The sequence below is a fragment of the Nicotiana tomentosiformis genome, chromosome 5 (genome assembly GCF_000390325.3).
Source record: "Nicotiana tomentosiformis chromosome 5, ASM39032v3, whole genome shotgun sequence".
Lineage (NCBI taxonomy): Eukaryota > Viridiplantae > Streptophyta > Magnoliopsida > Solanales > Solanaceae > Nicotiana > Nicotiana tomentosiformis.
Genome location: NC_090816.1, coordinates 129,479,997 through 129,502,995, shown reverse-complemented (window position 1 = coordinate 129,502,995; position 22,999 = coordinate 129,479,997). Strand labels below are relative to the sequence as shown.

The 22,999-nt window shown below is 35.0% G+C and overlaps 2 protein-coding genes and 6 non-coding genes across 8 annotated transcripts; 1 reads left to right on the top strand and 7 right to left on the bottom strand.

Moving 5' to 3' along the window:
• Window positions 1-4,279: 4,279 nt before the first annotated feature.
• LOC104086915 (protein CURVATURE THYLAKOID 1D, chloroplastic) lies at window positions 4,280-9,127 on the bottom strand. The gene is made up of 5 exons (XM_009591264.3): window positions 8,829-9,127; window positions 6,973-7,268; window positions 4,966-5,070; window positions 4,796-4,867; window positions 4,280-4,632 (listed from the first exon to the last, which is right to left on the bottom strand). The coding sequence occupies exons 1-5, from the start codon at window positions 8,953-8,955 to the stop codon at window positions 4,561-4,563; spliced, it is 672 nt and encodes a 223-aa protein (XP_009589559.1). The 5' UTR covers window positions 8,956-9,127; the 3' UTR covers window positions 4,280-4,560.
• LOC117274336 (small nucleolar RNA snoR128) lies at window positions 5,636-5,721 on the bottom strand. The gene has a single exon (XR_004504442.1). It is a non-coding gene; the product is annotated as a small nucleolar RNA snoR128 (small nucleolar RNA).
• On the bottom strand, window positions 5,820-5,905 carry LOC117274334 (small nucleolar RNA snoR128). Its single transcript, XR_004504440.2, has one exon. It is a non-coding gene; the product is annotated as a small nucleolar RNA snoR128 (small nucleolar RNA).
• LOC117274335 (small nucleolar RNA snoR128) lies at window positions 6,004-6,089 on the bottom strand. The gene has a single exon (XR_004504441.1). It is a non-coding gene; the product is annotated as a small nucleolar RNA snoR128 (small nucleolar RNA).
• On the bottom strand, window positions 6,186-6,271 carry LOC117274333 (small nucleolar RNA snoR128). Its single transcript, XR_004504439.1, has one exon. It is a non-coding gene; the product is annotated as a small nucleolar RNA snoR128 (small nucleolar RNA).
• LOC117274332 (small nucleolar RNA snoR128) lies at window positions 6,372-6,457 on the bottom strand. The gene has a single exon (XR_004504438.1). It is a non-coding gene; the product is annotated as a small nucleolar RNA snoR128 (small nucleolar RNA).
• Window positions 6,745-6,834, bottom strand: LOC117274337 (small nucleolar RNA snoR128). Its single transcript, XR_004504443.1, has one exon. It is a non-coding gene; the product is annotated as a small nucleolar RNA snoR128 (small nucleolar RNA).
• An 11,099-nt stretch (window positions 9,128-20,226) lies between the features above and the next one.
• Window positions 20,227-22,159, top strand: LOC104086916 (uncharacterized). The gene is made up of 4 exons (XM_070176928.1): window positions 20,227-20,352; window positions 20,445-20,513; window positions 20,637-20,791; window positions 21,244-22,159. Exons 1-4 carry the CDS (start codon window positions 20,227-20,229, stop codon window positions 22,157-22,159), a joined length of 1,266 nt encoding a protein of 421 aa, XP_070033029.1.
• Window positions 22,160-22,999: the final 840 nt, after the last annotated feature.

The window sequence follows — 22,999 nt, the reverse complement described above, 5'->3', positions numbered from 1 at the left end:
CATTCCAGAGGATTAGGAATATTGAGCTTTGGCACTAAATTTCTGCAAAGCAGTTGTACTCTATTGATCGGTCCGCCTAAAATATGCTAAGAGATCTCTTGCCATTGGTATATGAAAACGATATCTATTATTTATATTTTGTCGTTCTGGCTTTAATCTTCTATGTCACATTGACAATGTGATCTCACCCTATTGGTTATTATAAAGTTTGCTTATCTTAATTTATATAAGTTCAAAATATAATTGAGATGATATGGTGAATTGACTTTATTATTGCAGGTTCTAATTAGTCTGATGGTTTGGACTGAATATTATAAGTGAAGAAACTGATAGAGGTTATGATCTAAATTTTCAAACGATCTACTGGCCTCCATATGGAAATTGACAATTACAAGGTTTATCAAGGAAAAACAAGCTTATAATTCACACTTTCTCCGAGTTAATTTATATCAAAGTCCTTGACACAATAATTTTGAGTGTGATCAATCTTCTTTTTATGTTCTATTACCTATATTCGCCATTGAATTACTGATCCTGCTGTTGCTATATCGATATAGCGATGTAATCGAATTAAGATGCTTTCTAATTAGAATTTATTTAGAGGATGGGATCTTTGACTAAGAAATAAAAGTCATAGTGAAACGTTCATGGTGTGAATATATTAGCTAAACAGTGGCATCTTTAATATCTTCATAAGCTGCATGAAATCAATTTTTTTCGTAATAAGAATTAGTCGAGTTTATTGCTATATATCTCTAATATCTACTATGTCACGTTGCCTTTTCATTTTCTCATCTTTCTCTTCTTAGTTCTAAGATTTTACGTGCGAGGCACATGGAGACTAGTTATTATAAAAGCACGAACGTTAGAACGTTAAATGTCAAGCGACAAAAATACCCTCGAAATATTGATCGATATTTATACCATTAATTATTTATATATTAATTTTCATAAGTAATCATAAAAAAAGGGCACAACTGAAAATACAACACTGCAATTTAAGTTCTACATCAACACGAATATTATCTAAGGATAGAATTCCTTTTCAATTTAAAGTCTGCCGACATGCAAACCTATCATCTAAGAACATCCGGACTTTAGTTTGTATAGGATTTAAATATATTGCACATGTAGAAAAAGAATAAGCCAAATACTCCTATAAAAGAAGTTACTATTTCAGTTCCTTATTGGGTTTGGTATGAGTACATTTAGATTGATTTTATGTTACTATTTCAGTTCCTTATTGGGTTTGGTATGTGTACATTTAGATTGATTTTATGTTACTTTTATTTTTCAATCAATTCTTCTCTATTTTAGTTGGCGTTTGGACATAAAGAATTGTAAAATTTCAAAATAGGGGGAAATTTTTTTTTAAAATAAAAATGGTATTTAAAATTTAGAGTTGTGTTTGGACATGAATATAATTTTGGGTTGTTTTTGAAGTTTTGTGAGTGATTTGAGTGAAAATTTTGAAAAACAACATTTTGTAGTTTTTCAAATTTTCAAAAAATTTCAAAATGCAATTTCAAGTAAAAATTGAAAATTTTATGAACAAACGCTAATTTCGAAAAAAAGTAAAATTGTTTTGGAAATTTTTTTTTATGTCCAAACGGGCTCTTAATCTACATGATACAGGTATATTTATAAAGTGAAGGCTGCATTACCTCTCGCCGTATATGTTCCAGAACGACAGGTAGATTTTTAACATAATAAACTTCATACATATTAGTTTTATGCACATTTTATCATATTTAAAGTTTGTGACAGATAGAGTTCAAGTTGAAATTGTGTGAAATCCATATATTTTTAACCATGTTAGTGCAAGTATTCTATTGATTTAATAACATTGATTTTCAGCACTAGAAAAGCTATTGCATTTTCCACGTTAAATGCTTCAATTACAATGATTTTATCAATGTATATAATCTTGCTAAATTTAATTTCTTATCTTTTTTCTTTCTTTTCACCATTTAATTTGTTATCCTTTCACATGATTGATATTACGTGCAACGCACGTACATAGAGACTAGTACTATATTAAAAGCACGAATACCCTTAGCGAAATATCTTTCGATTTTTTACCCTTAAAAAGTAGAATTCATATTGGTTAACATTGTCATTTAATTATTCCCCTAATAACAAGAGTGAGTTGCTCTAGTGGTGAGCATCCTCCACTTCTAACCAAAAGGTTGTGAATTCGAGTCACCCCAAGAGCAAGGTGAGGAGTTCTTGGAGGGAGGGAGCCGAGTTTCTATTGGAAACAGCCTCTCACCCCAGGGTAGGGGTAAGGTCTGCGTACACACTACCTTCTCCATACCCCACAAGTGGGATTATACTAGGTTGTTGTTGTTGTTAATTATTCCCCTAATATATTAAGACTTTAAAAAAAAATTACTCTTTCCTTATTTGAACTAGGTAGAATGTCTAATATTTAGAATTTTCATATGAATGAGCTTTATTTCCTTGTAGGTAACTATAATTTACTCAACGCATTGTAGTGAGATATTTGCTTCTTCTCAAGTTTGTCTTTTTCCTTTTCTTACTTTGTTTAATTCAATCGTTTTAAACAAACTTAATTAAATGATCAATAAATTCATTAGTTAAAACTTAATATCATTGCAACCAATAAATATATAAAATTTACCATATACTAATTATCTCTTAGTTGTATGCCATCTATGTAGTTAAATTCGAGTATCCTATTCCTAATCATACAGAAATTAATAATTATACTTAAATTAGAAAAATACATCTATAAGGATTTAATACATTGGTGATTGTGATATGAATTTAAGTTGTATAATATTCGTTATCTGTTTATAATATCAGTAAATTGTACCCGGTGATAGTTATTTGATACTATTTTTAATATAATTGCTATGTTTATCAAGAGACTACATGCAACTATCTTAAAAGTTATATGATTATGCAAACTTTCTGAACCAATGCCTAGAACTTGAACTTAATATGATAGTATGATATAAAGGGCACAATGAGGTTTGTTGATAGTACAATTTTTTTAATAAAATATATAGTAAAGTATTCTCTTTAAATTTTAAATTAAACTTACTATGAATTAATTTATATTTAAGGAAATTATTAAGATAGAAAAGTCAACATATGTTTTATTTCACTTTGAACATCTCTTTCAACCCTTCTTGTCTTTTTTCTTGTTTAAATAAATTTTTGTTTTACTTATTAGGTGACAGTAGTTATCTTTGTGAAGCCACGATAGAGAATTATTTTTATTATATAAAAAAAGAATTTTGAATTGTGTGGTAAATAAGTTTTTCATAGTAAATATTTATTTTAGACTAATAATTTTTATGGTAATATACTAGATTCTCAAGCAAGCTGTTCTAAGCTGATACTTTAAAGTTTAATTTAAATTTATTCCATCTTAAATCTTCAATGATTGTATATTCTTATTGAAACTGAAAAAGAAACATAATAGCCCGTGAAATTAAAGTGATAAAATTATGAAACCGAAATAAATTCTAAGTTGAACATATCAATGGATGATTAAGGATTTCTTTATGATAATTTCGTTTATTGAGTTAGCTATATAAGATCAATATTCATATTTTTCATGAACATAGAGTTTTCTTTTATTACTCAAACACAAATTTTCATATAATATCTATGCAATTTTTTAAAAAAAAGTTTATTCATATAACAAAATAAGAAATATACAGTTTGGTTAAAAATATAGTAACTCTGGCTTACGGAAATATCAGGTCGTCATTTCCAGAAGCGACCCACGGGAATATCTCTTATAAAGAGAGAAAAAAATAAGGGTGTGCTATTTATGGAATAGGGTGTTGATATTGACTCACTTCGTTCTTAATTTTATTTCGTGCTGATCTTTTAGAAGTGTCTTAAACCCAAACTAAAAAGAAGAGTTCTACTTTAGGCAAACAAACAGATTTACGATTTTTAACAATTATTATATACAAATGTAAAACGTCTAATTTTGCCTATGAAAGAACATTTCCGTTTCTTTTTTTGAAGTCCCAAACAAAAACTAGGACATGTTGGAGGATTACAGTAGTGCCAACTTGTTTCCTCTTCGTATAAAATTGTGCTCAACTGAAATCTTCTCTTTAAAAAGAAATGCGGTTGTATTGTTTACCATTTCTTTCGGTCTCCACAAGAAAAACGATAATTTTCGAATTTCAAGTGTTAAGCTTCTTAATTTAACATTTTCAAAAAGAACTTTTTTTCCGGGTGGAATTTAAAGAGAGAATGAAAGATAGGAGTAGAAAGTCAAGTTATGAGCTACACAAATTCAATCAAATTACTAGAACTGCCCAAGGATTGCAAATCAGAAAAACAATTGTGACCTAGCTCTGAATCATTGAATCTAACTTCTTGGTGTAGAAAACTTGGAACTATTTCATAGAAATGAGTTCGATCTTTCAAATAAAATAAAAGCATAATATATACGAAAATTTCTATTATTCACACATTGGCATGAAAGACTGCAAGCCAATTTCTTCTACTAAGATACAGCTCCCTTGTGCACAAAACTAAAAGGAACGGAAGTTCTTTCGACGTAAATCAATCATAATTCGACCCTAATACCTCCTGCTTAAGCTCTTCAATTTTAGCAGCTAGCTCATCCCTATTTTTCTGCAGATACAATATCATATGAAACAGTTAGAAACAATAACTAAAGGTTAAACTTCTGGAGATAATTCCTAAAAGATGAATCACTACTGGTAAACTCCGAATTTGAGGGTATAGATTGCTTTGCTGCAGCAACTTGAGAAATTTATATTAGTGTAGTCATTACCTTGAAAAGTAGATAGCGGGTACTAAACCAGACAGTGTAGCCAAGACCCACCACTTCGAGTAATTTAGGAAACTGAAAAATAATACAGTAACAACTCATATAGTTGTCAACAGAGCCCAGAGCATATTAGAATAACAAAAATGTGAATCTTTAGCGAGGAATGTACGAACCAAAGGAATAGAATCGATGGCTCCAACAATAGCAGTTGTCAACCAAAGAGCAGTGACAACACCACCACCATAGAGGATAAGTGAAGAGGAATCTTCGGGATCAAACTGGAAAATAGGAACTCTTTGTGTTAACACTTGAAAAGAAATCTCAGTATGTAGACAGACAAGGCAAGAAAATTTCTAATATACGGAATGAAATAGCGACATGACAACAAAAGATGGCTAGTTTCTTTAAATTTCCCACGTTATTACAAGATGAGCATCATATACACACAGCTTTTGAACATTTTTACATTTAAGCTACAAAGAAGTTCCAAAGACATGTCGGATTCGTATGTTGATAAGTTCAGCTACAGTGAAAAGAAAATCTTTTTTCTCTAATGGTTATTGAAAACTAAATCTTTGTTAATCTTTGTTAGCCTCTCCAAAGCAAGCACTAAGATGGCCGCACACAAAACCACAAATTTGAGATAACAAGAAAAGTTGTTAATTACCCCCCAAAAACTACAAATTAATAATGCATCAAGTACATTGCATAATTAAAAAAAAGGAGCATTGCACACTTAGTATATGCATACCACAGGAGCCACAACAGCACAGAGAAAGGGAGAATTATGAGAAGAGGACAGACGGACAGTACGATACTAAAAGAATCGCATGGAAGGTGAGATTGCTCAGTTAACCGCTCAGAATCGACATGATTGCCAATGCATCTTCAAGCCTCGCGACTTTCAAAAGCTGAATTCATCACAGCAACCAGATTTAATCACTCAATATTACCTCTATAGAATAATTATTATGAGAGGAGAACAGAAGGACAGTACGATACTAAAAGAATCGCATGGAAGGTGAGGTTGCTCAGTTAACCGCTCAGAATCGACATGATTGCCGATGCATCTTCAAGCCTCACGACTTTCAAAAGCTGAATTCATCACAGCAACCAGATTTAATCACTCAATATTACCTCTATAGAATAATTATTATGAGAGGAGAACAGAAGGACAGTATGAAACTAAAAGAATCGCATGGAAGGTGAGGTTGCTCAGTTAACCGCTCAGAATCGACACGATTGCCGATGCATCTTCAAGCCTCGCGACTTTCAAAAGCTGAATTCATCACAGCAACCAGATTTAATCACTCAATATCCTCTATAGAATAATTATTATGAGAGGAGAACAGAAGGACAGTATGAAACTAAAAGAATGGCATGGAAGGTGAGGCTGCTCAGTTAACCGCTCAGAATCAACATGATTGCTGATGCATCTTCAAGCCTTGCGACTTTCAAAAGCTGAATTCATCACAGCAACCAGATTTAATCAGTAAATATTACCTCTATATTGAGGAATAATTATTTTGAGAGAACATAAGGACGGTATGATACTATAAGAATGGCATGGAAAGTGAGGATGCTCAGTTAACCGCTCAGAATCGACATGATTGCCGATGCATCATCAAGTCTAACGACTTTCAAAAGCTGAATTCATCACAGCAACCAGATATAATCACTAAACATTACCTTTATTGAGGATTAATTCAGTGAAAAGTAGAAAAAAATAAAAAGAAATTTTGCAAGATGATCTTCACACCAAAATGGTCACATCGTGTTAGTTAGGGAAATGGTGAAGCGATAAAACACCTCCACAGGAATTTTATTAAACAGCAAAATCATTTGTATCCAATAGAAACCATTTATATTTTGATGAAACATGTCCTGCAACTGAACATGTATTTCACAAACTTTTGAAAATAAAGACTAGAAAAAAGTGATTAAGATATGACTGCTCAGTTAACTGCTTAGGATCAATATTACTGTTCACAGTTTCATCAAGTATCAAAACTTTCAACAAGTACTGAGTATCATCTTAGCTATCTACTTTTTAGAAATAAGAAGATCAACAATCAAAAGAGGGACAAATCAAAGTGATTTGTCAAAGAGACAATACACAGCAAATTGTGATTTCGGCAAACTTCTAATATGACAGCAAACTCCAAGAAAATGGAACATACCTTAATATTTAGCTTATCAAATAACTTTGCGAATTGCGAATCAAAGTCCAGAGGAGACTCTTCTATTGTTGATTCAGCTTGAACAACTCCGTCACCTTTCTCTTCAACTTTGGGAGGTTCGTATATCAAAGTCGCATAAGCATCTGTCTCTTTGTCTTTTCCAGTATCTTGAATTGGTGCTTCACCCTGAATAGCTCCATCATCCTTAGGAGGTACATATAACTCATAAGGGCTTGTATAACTTGACGATTCCTCTGATGTTGCTCTAATAGCTGAACCCGTCCGGTAGAGCAATCCTGAAATATAAACACAAGACCATAATATGGAAAACAATCAATCTTCCACCTTGATTATTCAATCAAACAAGAGGGAAATTTTGAATTTTATGAGTTTGGGATTCTTAAAGCAACATCAAGTGCTTATATTTGAGTTTGAATTTTAAAATTTGTTCTTTTTTGTATGGATTTCATAACACATATACAAGGTCTGAGTCATCGGCCAAAGCTACTGGGTTCAGGTCCGAGCCCATATGCTACACTCTACATTGCCCCCTCAGTCGAACAAGTCAAGAAATACAATGCCGAATAACTAAATTTTACTGTGATAAAGTGGATATTGGAGATTTCAGACAAATTACATAAACATAGCAGCCTCTAAGTAAGAACAAATCTGATGGAAGCAATCTCTAACCGAGAAAGGATATATTATTTTTTGCACAGTTAGTCTAAGTTTTGAATCCTGTCATTAATACAGAAAACAAAAACCCAACTTGAAAACATTTATGAGCCCATTAACCATAGTAAGACTGCATAATTTGATAAATACCGAATTACCGTACCGAAATCGAAAATTTTGTTATTTGGTTTTCGATATTTTGGTATTCAGTATGGTATTTGGTTTAAGTTTTAAAATATATTGGTACTAGGTATGGTATTTGGTATTTTAAAATGAAATACCGAAATAATGATACCGTACCGAAATATATATTATATTACACAATACACATTATTAATTATAACATAAATATAAAAATCTAAAATTTACTTTCCTTTATTTTCTAAGTTAATCAATTAACTCTGAGCAAGTAACAAGACATTTCTAACGATCAAATTTATTCGTTTATGTATAGTTCTCTTTCTAGGTTGATATTTGCTAGTTTTGGACAAAACTTTTGTCTAACAAATGTTTTTAATTTTGTACTTTTGAGTACTTTAATTTACAATATTAAAGTCTATGACTCTATGCACTAGTTAATATTCAAACCGAATAAACCGAAGTTACAAAACCAAATAAACCGAAACTGAAAAGAGAAAAACCGAACCATACCGAATTTAATTAGGTACAATATTGGTATTGCATTTTAAGAAATCAAATACCAAAAATACCTAACCAACATGTCTAATTACCGTACCGACCGCCGACCGATGAACACACCTAAACCATAGTGACCATACAAAAAAGGAAAACAGATGTGTGCAAATAATGGGGTCGGCTATATATATTGTCACTGATCATGTTACTCCATTTAAATCATCTCGTATCAATATAATGCAAATACAAATAAAAAGTATCAGAAGTTCTTTATATTTTCCAAATTTATAGATCTCTAAAAGGCTAAACCACAACTAGAAAGCTACATTCAAAGTGATAACGTCTAAAATATATTCTCAACTAACATGTATCCCCTGTAAACTAGAACTTAGTAAAACTATTGTTTAGAAATGAAAAATTCAACCTTACACCCAATATATATAAACTATGTATCGGAAAATGGACGGTTCTCAACTTCTCATTAGCATTTGAACCGCAAGCAACAAAAAAATTATTTAGCTTTAAAACAACTTAAGAAATTATACCTTGGTTGAAGCGAAATTTTGGGGGCTTTTTGAGAAGAGAGGGTTTCCACTGAAAATGAGCGTGATTGGGATTGATAAGCCGATGATTTGGAAGTTTCGAGAAGGTTTGAGGTGTACACAGCTCCATTTTTTCAGCTACCGCTTAAACCCTGACTAGTGGGGTGAGATGGAGAGGGGAAAATTCAGCTTTATATAGGAGAAGAATGTGGGAGAGAGAGTGCTAGGGTTTTAGGTGTGGTGGTGGTACTGGGCTCAGTGTGTGTGTGTGTGTAATCCTCGTAATGTCAACCAGGTAAAATGAGTGAAGCAGAGACTGAAAGTACAGTAATAAGATATCTTCCTTGCTATTAATGGGTTGGGCCTTGAACATGGGCTATCTTGAAGCTAACTAAAAAGGTAAAGTGACAATTGAACTCAAAATAATAATCGAAAAAAACTATTTTTTGTACATATATATATTTTGTATATTGTATACAAAAATTATATAATTTTTTGACTATCAAATTTAAATAGTTTCAGACGGAGGTTAGAAGTAGAAAAAAACTCAAGCTAAAACCTTAGGACCACCGCTCTAGTTTTTGGGCTTTTTTTCTTTCTTTGAGAGCATAAGAAACATTGGACTTCATGGATTCAAAAAAAAGTTTGTGGGATCTTTACACAAATGACCTATCCGGATTTACTGTTTATTTTTTCTAGCCGATATACATAGACTATATGTGTTATACACATATTATACATATATATATATATATATATATACACACGAATATTTAGGCTAATTCTTCTAAATTGTTTTTATAGGTGAGCTCTTCTCCACTTAGTTCATTCTAGGTATATGGCGATGCAAAAACCTAAAAGAAGGAAAAACAGAATAACCATTTCAATATTCACTAATTTGGACCTTGCTTATAACTTATAAGTGAGGCCGATATAGTCGTAGAAATTGACACCAGCCACTTTAAGGGGTACTATTTAAGAATTAATTAATATATTCTAAATTTTAATTTTTCAGTTCAATATTTCGAGACCCAATTATTCTGAAATTAAAATTATTAGTTCAAATTCGTAAATAGTAATCCTAAGAATAGTTATTTGTGCACTTCTCCAAGCTAACCAACACCACTTAACACGGGTTGTCAAGCAGGAACATATATATTCGATGATTTATCTTAATCAAGGACTTAGACATTACTCGTAATCTATAGTTTGCCTGGACCAGGGACGTACACAGAATTTTTTGTAAGCAGTGTCTTATTTAAATAAATAATAATAAATAAATAAGTATTAACTAATACTATTTTCCTATAAGTTGAAAGCCTTGGCCCAATGGTTGAATTAAATATTATCCCAAAGAAAGTGTAGGTTCACTTATCTTTAGCCTCAATTTTTTAACAAAAATACTCGCTCAAAGATGTTCAAAAAATAGAATGTCTAGGTCCAGCCTTGAACCTGCGGCCTTTAAAAGGGCTACGTATGAGCTTGACCAGTGGACCAATAAGTACTCTTTGCTAAGAATAAGCGGTGTCTTCATTATTATATTACTTCATTTCTACACAATATTAGTATAAATATTTAATATTTTTTCCGGTCCGCCCTGGTGTAAGGATCAATCATGTAAAGATCCGTTACTTTTTGATATTAATTACGACTAATATCGGGACTAATCAAGTAATTAAAGCAACCTCGAAGTGTTTCCGAACCCACACGAGGGTAGATGAAGTGTTTACCAACAATCAACTTAGATAAATACTCCCTCCTTCACTTTTACTTGTTCATTATTGATTTTGCACACCCCTTAAGAAATATTCAATGAAATGCATAATTTACCATGATACCCATATTAATTGATGCATATTTTTAATGGATTTGAGAAAATAATTTGAAATAAGTAGTTAATATTGTGTGTATAACTAAAAAAAAATAAATTGTCTTCTCTTTATATGCTAAAAGTGACAAGTAAAAGTGAAAAATTATTTTTAAAATATTGGACGAGTAAAAGTGAACGGAGTGAGTAACTTAGATAAGCAACTTCATCTTTAATTTAATTGCATTGTCACGTTATAACTTATATCAATACTAATCTATGTCAGTAATAGATTACTTACTTTCTTTTTGAGTTATCATATATATATATATATATATGCATTTGATAATGCAAAAGTGTAAAGAAGTTTTATAATGTTATTGCTATTTAATAGATTACTTACTTTCTTTTTGAGTTATCATATCATGCGTAAAGAAGCGGGAGGATTAGGTCGAAGTAGTTGGTAAAATCGTAATTTCATTCTTTTCTTGCTTTCGTCACGACATTTGACTTCGCGGCAAGCAACATGAAGTGATTGTAGTTTTGCCCTCACACCACCAATCTCTGCTAATTTCGGTCCAACTTTGCCTCTGCAAATACAATTCGAATGAATGTTAAATCAGGAGCCGAGTTTACTTTACTCCTGGTGAACGGTTGTCTTAACAACACTATGGACGTAAGTGACTATGTAATCACGACTTCCGACACAACATTCATCCAAACAAGTCCATCGGCTACATATTAGTAAAAGATTAATTTAATCTAATTGTGTAAAAATTATTTTTTGTATTATTAGTGCATAAAACATAAGCTCAATTGTTATGTGTAAACTCCGAACTAACATGAAATTCTTGTCTAATACTTCGACAACACAAACTTGACAATTGTGAAAAACAGAAGAGTAGCACTAGAAATTACAACATATGATGAATTTGATACAGCTCATGAGTCATATGATAACTGATATGATACTAGTTTTCATAAATTTTCTTGGGGATCTTTACATTTATTTTCTATGTAATTGTAATTAGTGACAAGTATATATGATGGACTTGATGGTTGACAAGTATTTGAAATGACTTGCTTCATGGTAATTTCGCCATTTAAAAACTATTTCCTCCTCTAAATTTATATGGTGTTGTTTGCACTAGGCACGAAATTTAATATTTTTTTGTAAAAAAATTTATTGTCTAAAACAAATAAAAAAGACTATTGTAGTTATAAATCATCTTATGCATATGCGTCGACATATTTAACAATGTTTGTACGTTATTCGTTTACAACAACGACAAGTACAGGGGCGTAAGCACCTTGCTTCGAATTTTTTTCGTTAATATGTATATATAAATAATAAATAAAATTAAAATATTTGTATGAATATAAAGTGATACCAATTGCCATTACATCAACTTATTTATTTGTTCAGTTTTTCGAATATTGACACCATTTATGATAATTTTTATATGCGCCACTGACGAGACATAACCAGTAAAATCCCACAAGTTGGATCTACGGAAGATAATGTATATGATGTATGCATACCTTATCCATATATTGTGAATATAGAGATGTTGTTTCTGATATACCCTCATGTCATGACCCGCCACGTGATCAAGCTACATAGGTGCCACTTGACATATATTTTTGCCATATGGAAAGCTTACATATGAAATATACTAGCACATGTGAAAAGATTCTAGAGAAATATGGAGATTTCTCATGGAAGACCTTAGAATCCTATGAATTTTCTAGGAAAGTCCTTGAAATCTTCTAGGCTTGTAGAGAATTCTAGAGAAAGCCCTTTTTTGTAAATATTAAGGACTTGTGTAATAATTAATATTTACACAATAGCCCGTATGAGACTAGTATATAAAGGGGCCATTCATTTGTAATTCAACAAGCAAAACAATCAAGTTCTCTCTAATACAAAAACTTCATTTGGCAATTCTCTTGTGTTCTAATATTCCCTTAGCGATCTCGAGTGCGGTAAGGTTGACTTGGCGCAGCAAGAACATGAGCAAGTTGTGCAAGATCGTGAGCGAATTGTCAAGTGTTGCACGTGTACTTAGTTAACAACTAAGGACGTGACAATGTGGTATCATAGCCAATATTATGACTAAAGGAATATTAGAAAGAATACAATAGATTGCTAGCAGGAAGCTTTATAGGGAACCATGGTCGGAATTACTAAGGGCATGGTACTTGCAAAAGGGACCAATGTGAAGGTCCCTAAGCGAAAGCAGTATGGCAGTGCACGGGACGCACGCGAGGTGGCAGACTTACTTTGGAGGATGGACAAGTACTTTGAGGTAGTTAAGGAGGATGATGAAGTTGTTAAGGTACACAACGCCTCAATGTACTTGACCGAGGTTGGCGCATTATGGTGGTGTCGAAAGTGTGCTGGCATGGAGAATGTGATATGCAAAATTGAGACATGGGAGCAGTTCAAGAAGGAGTTGAAGAGCAATTCTACTCGATGAATATGGTGTATGAGGCTAGGCGGAAGATAAAGGAGCTCCGACAGACGGCCACAATTCGGGAGTATGTGTGCGAGTTCACTACCTTAATACTGCAAATCTCGTCAATGTTCGAGGGAGATTCACTCTTCTACTTCATAGATTGGTTGCAAAATTGGGCAAAGCAGGAGTTAAGAAGACATCAAGTATCCAACATGGACGATGCCATAACAGTAGCCAAGTCACTCGTTAACTTCAAGATGGAGCATGCCAAATCCAAAGAAGGCAACGCCGAGAGGGGTGAAGGAGATCATGACAAGGACAATGGGAAAGGAATAGCCGAGGTATACAAGGGCAATGACAAGGGGATATACCATAATAGACAGGGGTCCAAGAGAAACAGAAAGGGGCCGGAAGATGGTAGTGAGTACGTGCCTAATGGAGGGTGCTACTTCTGTAAAGGATCACATCGAGCAAGTGAATGCCCAGAGTTGGGGAAGCTTGCAGCAATGATCGGGAACTTTGCTCAGGCATACAAGGGTAACATGGGAGGGACTGCCTGCATTGGGGGAATGTGATTGGAATCTAAGCTGAAAGTAGGGGATTCCAAAGCTATCTTGGCACCAAGCAAATGGATCACGGCGACATCAAAAAAATGTTGGGCGGACATAGTTGAAGTGGAGGGCGAGTTATAAAGTGATGACATGCTATTAAACTTAGACGATGCATCAAGCAGAGGGGTCAAGTTTTCCAGTAAGGCTGGTAGTCTAGGACCACGGAGGACAACCAAGTAGGGAGTGTAAGCATGGACCCGTTGAGAAGCTGCTAGAATTGATTGAGTCATGGGAAGATTCTGGCCAAGAGCAAGGAGAGGCATCCGATGGGCGGAGGATCGAGGCCATCATTTGCTATCCGTCCAAAGTACAAGCAGGGCAAAAAGAAAGATGACCAGTACCTTGTGACATGGGAAGGCGAACCACTTCATAGGGCATCATGGCTAATGGACAAAGATTTTTGGCGATGCCAAGGCGAGGTGCGCACGTACGTGCCGATGCTTTGTGCTGAGGGCGACACAAAATTGGGTGGGGGAGAGTGTCATGACCCGCCATGTCATCATGCCACGTAGGTGCCACTTGGCATATATTTTTGCCATATGGAAATCTTACATATGAAATAAATATACTAGCACATGTGGAAAGATTCTAGAGAAATATGGAAATTTCTCATGGAAGACCTTAGAATCCTATGGATTTTCTAGGAAAGTCCTTGGAATCTTCTAGGCTTGTAAAAAATTCTAGAGAAAGCCCTTTTCTTGTAAATATTAAGGACCTTTGTAATAGTTAATATTTACACACTAGCCCATAGGAGACTAGTATATAAAAAGGCCATTCATTTGTAATTCAACAAGCAAAACAATCAAGTTCTCTCTAATACAGAAGCTTTCTTTGGCAATTCTCTTGTGTTCTAATATTCCCTTAGTGATCTTGAGTGTGGTAAGGTTTACTTGGCACAGCAAGAATGTGAGCAAGTTGTGCAAGATCGTGAGCGAGTTGTCAAGTGTCGCACGTGTACTTAGTTAATAATTAAAGGGTCATTTGGTAGCCAGTTAGAGAGGAGTTATCCATATATTAAAACTAGGATAACTTTATATATTGTTTGGTTAAAAGAATGAAAAAAATAATCTCCACATAGAAGCTAGCATAAGTTATATAATGTTTGGTTATTTTTTCCTCTTTTTCACAAAAAATGTAGCATTGCTAATACAATGTTTGGTTCATATTTTTCTTTTCCGGATAACTAATACATGTATAAGTTATGAGGGAATCTATGTATTATTTATACAGGGTAGAAGGTATAATAACTTATACATGTATTAGTAATACTTGCATTAAAACACAAAATGATAAGAATACCCTTTATTCAAACTTGTATTTTTTAGATTAAAAATATATATTTAAACTATACTAACAATTTTAATAAAATAAAGTAAGCTAATAATAAATAGCACTCACATTACATTTATATTACTAATCCTTATATAACTACCGCATAACTAACCTATGCATAACTAACCTATGTATAAATAATCCCAACACAACTCAACCTTGCACAACTTATCCCTGCATAACTAATCTCTGCATTACTTGTTCCTCCATAACTAATACATACATAACTAATATCTGCATAACTAATACATGTATAACTAATACATGCATAACTCTAACCGGCAACCAAACGACCCCTAAGGACGTGACTGTAAGCATTTAAATTTTATCGAATTTAAATCCATAAAATAATTTGGACTATATTAAATTCAAGATATTAGTCCATACAAATATTATTGTTAGTAAAATGGGCTAATTATTTAAATCAAATATATATGTATTGGGCTAGTTCATTTAATTTGACGACAAATTAAATGATAAGTCCACTTCATTGGCCCAAGGTCCAAATGGCTATTAGTCCATCTAAAAGTCCAGGCTCATGCCATGTGTCAAGTGATGTGGCAATCCAAGTCAAAAGAACGAGCCAATAAAATCACGCCACGTCTCAAATGATATGGCGATCCAAGATTAATAAATGAGCCAATGAAATCATGCCATGTGTCAAGAGAGGGTGGCATACTAAGTCAAATCAACAACCAATAGAGTTGTGCCAAGTGTCTGAATGGTATTGGTAAGTTCAAATGGGACCAATCAAATTGCACAGCCACACTAATCCCTACAACTATAAATAGAGGTCTTCATAAAGCTAGAATACACCAGAAGTGATAACAAGAAGCAAGCAGAGAGCTCGTGGATCAAACACCGCAAATTTCTCTACAAGCTATAAGTTCAAGCACTCAAGCTACAAGTTCAAGTTCAAGTTCAAGATCAAGAACAAAGCCAAATCAAATACCAAGGCATTCAAGATCAAATTACTTGTTCGTGATCAAATCCAAATTCAAGCTCAAGAAGAAGATCCAAGACCAACCTTTACAAGCCCTTGAATCAAAATCAAAATCAAAATCAAAATCAAGCTCATCAATATAGTTTATATTCTTGAAGAATCAGAGTAATACCATAGAGATTGTAACACGTTCATTTGTTGAAATCAAATACTACATTTATTGCGCAATTTTCCAGTGTTGATTATTTATTTTTCTCGACGCGAAAATTTGTTGTTACAAATTTCTGGCACGCCTAGTGGGACAATCTCTACCTCTCATCTTTTCAATTATCAAATTTTAAGAACACAGAAATGGCTCCTAAGAAGATCAACTTCAAACTCACTACTGCTAAGGCTACAGATTCCAAGTTTTCATCTGATGTGGAAAACTTAATGGATGCTACTATGGAAAACGTAGGACCTGTCACTAGGAATAAGACAAACTTGCTGGGACAACAAGCATTTCAAATGTCGCCTGCATCAGTTTCTATCTTTGATTTTCGATCCTCAAAGGGGGCAAGATCATTTTCAACTGAATTGGAAGAAGGAGCGAACATTGTTGAAATCGTTGAGAAGACATTGGCTCTACTTAGCCCATCTAGATCTAAGAATCTCATCACACAGGATGATGATGATGTCTTGATCACTAGATCTGCTCCAAGCACTCTACGTGAGTTCTTCCACTCAAAGTATGGTGTAAGAGAAAATCCATGCTTTGCTCTACCATTCACGACAGTTATCCAAGCAATGGTGACTAACACTTCAACTGTTGAAGAACAACTCACAAATTTAACAAAGGCAATTGAGGGGTTGACGAAGCATATGCAAGATCAAGATAATCAAATTGTCAAGTTGACAGATAAAGTTGAAAGCATGATGGTGGGAGATTCAAGTCATGCACCTGGAAAGCTCCCAATGATGCAAGATAAAGGAGACTCATCCGCAAGGCAGACAACGACTCCTAAAGAATTTCAGATTTCATCTGATGGGGTTATTCCCATTGACCAATTGAAAGACTTCATCATGGGAACCATCAAAGATAAGTACGATGTTGTTGCCAAGTCTTCTCTCGCATATGTGAAGCCATACACTGCGAGAATTGATAGTTTGAAGATGCCTGCAGGTTATCAACCCCCAAAATTTCAACAATTTGATGGAAAGGGAAATCCAAAGCAACACATTGCACACTTCGTCGAAACTTGTAATAATGCTGGAACCTATGGAGATTATCTTGTCAAGCAATTTGTCTGTTCCTTAAAAGGAAACTCTTTTGATTGGTACACTGATCTCAAGGCTGGTTTCATCAATAGCTGGAAGCAACTTGAACATGAACTTCTCAATCGCTTCTATAGCACAAGGCACACTGTAAGTATGGTTGAACTCAGAAATATACGTCAATGGAAGGATGAACCAATCGCTGATTTAATCAATCAGTGGAACAATGCAAGCCTCAACTGCAAAGACAGACTTATTGAAGCTTCTGGAATAGAAATGTGTATCCAAGGAATGCATTGGGGACTCCGCTACATCCTACATGGTATCAAGCCTGAGTCTTTTGAAAAATTGGCTACACGTGCTCATGATATGGAGTTAAGCATGTCTTCAAGTGGAAATCAAGGGCCGCCTGTTTATAAACCTCGTACAGTGAAAGATAAACAAGAAATAAAGAAAAGAGGCAAGTTCGTGCCGAAGTCTGAGAGCAAGGAATCAATGAATGTTAACACCTCATCATTAAAGGTCACTGCAAAAGTGAGTAAGAAGCAAAGTGTGAACACAACGTCCTTACAGGATGAAGTTGGCCGGAAATTAACTATGAAGGAAATGCAAGCGAAAGATATCCATTCTTGGACTCTAATGTTCCAGCAATTTTTGAAGAACTCCTTGAGTTGAAACTCATGGAGTTACCTAAAATGAAGTGGCCAGATGAAGCTGGAAGGACTAATGATTCGAATTATTGCAAGTATAATCGGTTGATTGGCCACCCTATTGAAAAGTGCTTTGTCTTCAATGAGAAAGTCATGGACTTGGCCGATGAAGGGAAAAATCTTGCTTGAGGATGAGAAAGACAATTTGAATCAAGTCTCTTTCGTTTTTGGTTCACTTGATCCCATTTTCCTTTGCAATTTTGTCGAAGTACATGAATATGATGGCATCCAAACTACATCATCACCAAATATGATTAAATTTTGGTGACTTTGAACCTATCGATGTGAGCAAGCCATTGCTTCTCCCTATAGTGTATAAACTATTAGTGGAGGAAAGATCTCAAGAGGAAGGTGAATCACGTGATGATCAAACTGATGATGAAGGTTGGATTCTTATGACTCGTCGAAGACGCTGCAAGGCAAATTCACAAAGGGAATCAAATAAGCAGTTGACTAGGGGAAAATGGTAAAAAGACCCAAGAAGAAAATGATAAAGAAGAATTGGAAGAAAGCAAAAATGGCGGAGAATCACTGTCAAAGTCCACGTCGTCCAGTGACATTTAATGAATTTCTGCTAAGCTGGTTACACCCGCAAGCTTCCCGTGAATATATCAAGGCCTCATGTTGTAATATAGATGAAGAAAAGACAAAGAAGGAGGATCCATCATTGTTGCCACCTCCCTTTCCTGAAAAACTCACTGAGAATTCTGAAGAAGCGGACATTTGTGATGCAAAAATCACATTTACTAATGATGATCTTTTGCTTGGTGAAACACACCATAATCTTCCCATATTCATGGTTGGCTTTGTGCAAGAATAGAGAATAAGTAGAATCTTGATCGATGATGGATCTGGCGTCAATATTCTCCCAATTCGTACTATCAAAGAGCTTGGAATACCGATGGATGAACTATGTGAAAGTTGTTTGATGATTCAAGGGTTCAATCAAGGGGGTCAAAGAGATATAGGGGCTATCAAATTAGAACTAAATATGGGAGATTTGCATTCGAGTGCATGTATGCACGTGATCGATGCAAAGACCTCATATAATATCTTGTTAGGAAGGTTATGGATACACAAGAACAAAGTGGTTTCATCCACCTACCATCAGTGCTTGTAGTACTGTGAAGATGGGGTCGAAAAGAAGATATTTGTTGATGATAAGCCCTTTACCGAGGCTGAATCATACTTTGTCGATGCGAAATTCTACTCAAAGAATTATATCTCAAAGAAGGTTAAAGTTGATGACGTGACGCCAACCAAAAGTGTTGCCAAGAAGGTTGATGTCACAACTAGCAAGGCAAAGATTACGGTTGAAAAAGATCATGTGCTTTATGATAGGAACAATATGAATGAGGCATCTTCAAGTAAGAAAGTGACTCATGTTCTTCGCTATGTCCCAAAGGCAAGGAAGGTTGAAGATCCATCTTCTGAACTACAAGGTAATATGTTAGGAGACTTGACCCTTCCTATCAAGTGAATTGATGCAATTAAGTCGTCTACAAAGTTGCTGAAAGGGTTTGTCAAATCATCAAATCACAATTCGCTTCTAAATCTAGCACTTCCTGCAAAGCGCATAGATGAGAGCTTTGACCCAAATGCCTACAAGTTGTTAGCAAAAGCTGGATATGATCCCAATGAACCATCCAAGTTGGAAAAGCTCCCGCCTGAAGCTTCAAACCCTACTCAAAAGATGATGATTGAGAAAGGGTACCCACTGAAGCAATCACGTGAATGATTAGGTTACAAACAACCCCCGCCAATCCATATTTCCATTAAAAGGGCAAGTTGTAACTACATTACTGCTGAAGAAGTGTCAATGACACTTAATAAGAAACCTTCTGTGTTAGATCGACTTGCAAAACCAAGGACCTCAGTCTTTGATAGGTTGGGCCACTGAAGAAGGAGAACAAGCATCATGGAAGTGATAGAAGGATTGGAGCACCTATCTTCACTAAAAAGGAGATTTTCACCACAGACTGCCTAAGCCTGATTCCTTCTAGAATGAGGCAAGAGACCAAAGTTGTAGTTTCGTGTGAAGAGGTCCTCAAAGCAAAGGCTCATACTATAGTCCATACTAAAGAACGAAAGGAAGATAAAGAAAGTATGGGGTCATCATATCATATCATCATTCATGACGAACAAAATGCTTCATCTTATGCGAAAATCAAGGAAAAGTGCCTTGATATCCATGTATATAATCACATATGTTTCAATGATGGTGATCCTCAAGAGGATGAAGACGCTAAATATGCACCACCTATCTTGAAGAAGGGGTGAAGACAATGATTGATGCACTAAAAGAAGTCAATCTCGGAGTAGTTGAAGATCCAAAGCCCACATATGTAAGTGCCTCTTTAACTGGTGATGAAGAGAGCAAATATATTGAGCTACTTAAGGAGTTCAAAGACGTATTTGCTTGGAGATACAAATAAATGCCAGGTTTAGACCCCAAGGTGTATATTCATTACCTTGACGTCAATGAGGTGCTCATCCTGTGAAGCAAGCACAACGTCGTTTTAGACCAGAACCGGTTCCCATGATTGAAACCGAAGTTAACAAGCTTATTGAGGTTGGTTTTGTTTGTGAAGTTAAATATCCTACAAGGATTTCAAGCATCGTCCATGTAAGAAAGAAGAATGGCCAAATCTGAGGTTGTATTGACTTTAGTGACCTAAATAACGTTTGTCCTAAGGATGAATTTCCTCTTCATATCTGTGAGCTCATGATTGATGCAACGACTGGATACGAGGCGATGTTTTTCATGGATGGTTCATCTAGATATAATCAAATTCGCATGGCACTGAAGGATGAAGAACTTACTGCCTTTCGCGTATATACTACTACAAGGTAATGCCTTTTGGCTTGAAGAATACTGGTGCCACATATCAACGTGCCATGCAAAATATTTTTGATGACATGCTTCACAAAAATGTGAAGTGTTATGTTGACGACTTGGTGGTAAAGTCAAGGAATAAAGATGATCACTTGCAAGATTTGAGGATGGTATTTGAACGGCTTCGGAGATACCAACTTAGAATGAATCAGTTGAAGTGCTCCTTTGGAGTTACTTCTGGGAAGTTCCCCGGTTTTATTATTCGACACTAAGGTATCAAAATTGATCAAGCTAAGGTGGATGCTATCTTGAAAATTCCCGAGCCTAAGGATATTCATGAATTAAAAAGCTTACAAGGTAAGTTGGCATATCTTAGAAGATTTATTTTGAATTTGGCTGGAAGATGCCAACCATTTAGTCGCCTCATGAAGAAAGGGTTTCCTTTTGAATGGAACTAAGCTTGCAGAAATGCTTTTGAAAGAATTAAGTCTTATTTGATGAAACCTCCAGTACTGGCAGCCCCCATACCTGGAAAGCCATTAATATTATACATTTCAGCACATGAAAGGTTAGTAGGAGAACTTCTAGCTCAAGGAAACAATGAAGGCAAAGAAAATGCACTTTATTACTTGAGTAGGATGATGGCGCCAAATGATCTCAAGTATTCACCTATTGAGAAGTTATGTTTGGCACTTGTCATCTCCATTCAGAAGCTAAAGCATTACTTCCAAGCTCACATTGTGCGACTCGTCTCAAGAGCGAATCCTATCAAGTTTGTCATGTCTAAACCAGTCCTAAGTAATCGATTAGCGAGGTGGTACCTCCAATTTCAACAATTTGGAATTGTGTATGCTCCTCAAAAGGCGGTAAAAGGACAAGCATTAGCAGACTTCCTAGAGTGCCATCCAATTCTAGATGATTGGGAGTTGTCTGATGAATTATCTGATGAAGATGCAATGGTCATAGAAATTCAACCTCCTTGGAAGATGTATTTTGATGGCGCTGCACATCGTGAAAGAGATGGCGCTGGATTAGTGTTTATCACTTCTCAAGGAGAAGTTTTGCCATATTCTTTCACTCTAACACAACGGTGCTCCAATAATGTATTTGAATATCAAACGCTTATATTTGGGCTTGAAATGGCTCTGGATATCAAAAAATTGCAACAACAAGTTTTTGGAGACTCCAAGTTAGTGATCAATCATATTTTGGGTAGCTATAAGGTCAAGAAGCCAGAGTTGGTGCCATATCACAAATATGCTCAAATATTGGTAAGTTGGCTTGGAGAGGTAACTATTCAACATGTGCCGAGAAAGGGAAATAAGAGAGCTGATGCATTAGCAGCCTTAGCTTCTACATTATCTTTTCCTGATCAAACATAAGTCGTTATTTGCCAAAGATGGGTAGTTCCTTCACCAAATGACTATGAGGAAGAAGAAAGCGAAGTTGAGCATCTTGCTTCTGTTCTTGAGGTTGAAATTGAAGATTGGTGACAACCATTAATCGATTATCTTTGTTATGGGATATTGCCAAAAAATTCTCGAAGGAAGACAGAAATTCGAAGGAGAGCCCCTCATTTTCTTTATTACAAGAATACACTCTATAGACGATCATTTGATTGAGTGCTCTTTGTCGCGCCCCCTTTTTCTCGTGAAAGTCGAGCTTCGATGTCGTGACAACTCTTTTAAAGGAAGGGTTATTCAAAAGAGAGAGTCGCCACCTAACGGATTAAGGTGTGTTAGGGCACCTATTTACAAATGACTTGGGTTTGATAGTTTGCATCATCAAAGATCGGGTAAGGGCTCAAATTACCTCGAGGAGAAGGTGTTAGGCACTCCTCGAGGTCCACAACGGTGGGTCCCGGCCGAACTCGAATTATGTGAATTAGTCTAAGAGAAAAGAAATAGTTTGGACAAATAAAGAAATATTTTAATAGGAATGGTGGGGGGAGTCCTAAGTTTTTTAGCCTAAAGGATCACCCCGTGCAACATAAATAATACTTTATAACTCCCTCAAGATGGGGTGTTACTCATATTATTCAGCGGGCACAGACTATCATCTCCCGCTACCCTATTACTATCTTTAAGTTATTTACCTAAAGCGTACTAGTTAATTATAAGTCATACCCTATGCGTGCACTACCCGTCCCATGCCTATGGTACATGAGGCATTTGGACCTCTATTTCAAGGTGGTTCTAGACTTCAACTTAGGTTGCTTAAAA

Coding starts and splice junctions, on each gene's coding strand:
- LOC104086915 (XM_009591264.3), bottom strand. CDS start 8,955: ATGGAGCTGTGTACACCTCAAACCTTCTCGAAACTTCCAAATCATCGG. Junction 7,269..8,828: donor AAAATTTCGCTTCAACCAAG/GTATAATTTCTT, acceptor TTTATATTTCAG/GATTGCTCTACCGGACGGGT. Junction 4,868..4,965: donor CCATCGATTCTATTCCTTTG/GTTCGTACATTC, acceptor ATTATTTTTCAG/TTTCCTAAATTACTCGAAGT.
- LOC104086916 (XM_070176928.1), top strand. CDS start 20,227: ATGATTGATGCACTAAAAGAAGTCAATCTCGGAGTAGTTGAAGATCCA. Junction 20,353..20,444: donor TACTTAAGGAGTTCAAAGAC/GTATTTGCTTGG, acceptor CATCCTGTGAAG/CAAGCACAACGTCGTTTTAG. Junction 20,792..21,243: donor CGCGTATATACTACTACAAG/GTAATGCCTTTT, acceptor CTAAGCTTGCAG/AAATGCTTTTGAAAGAATTA.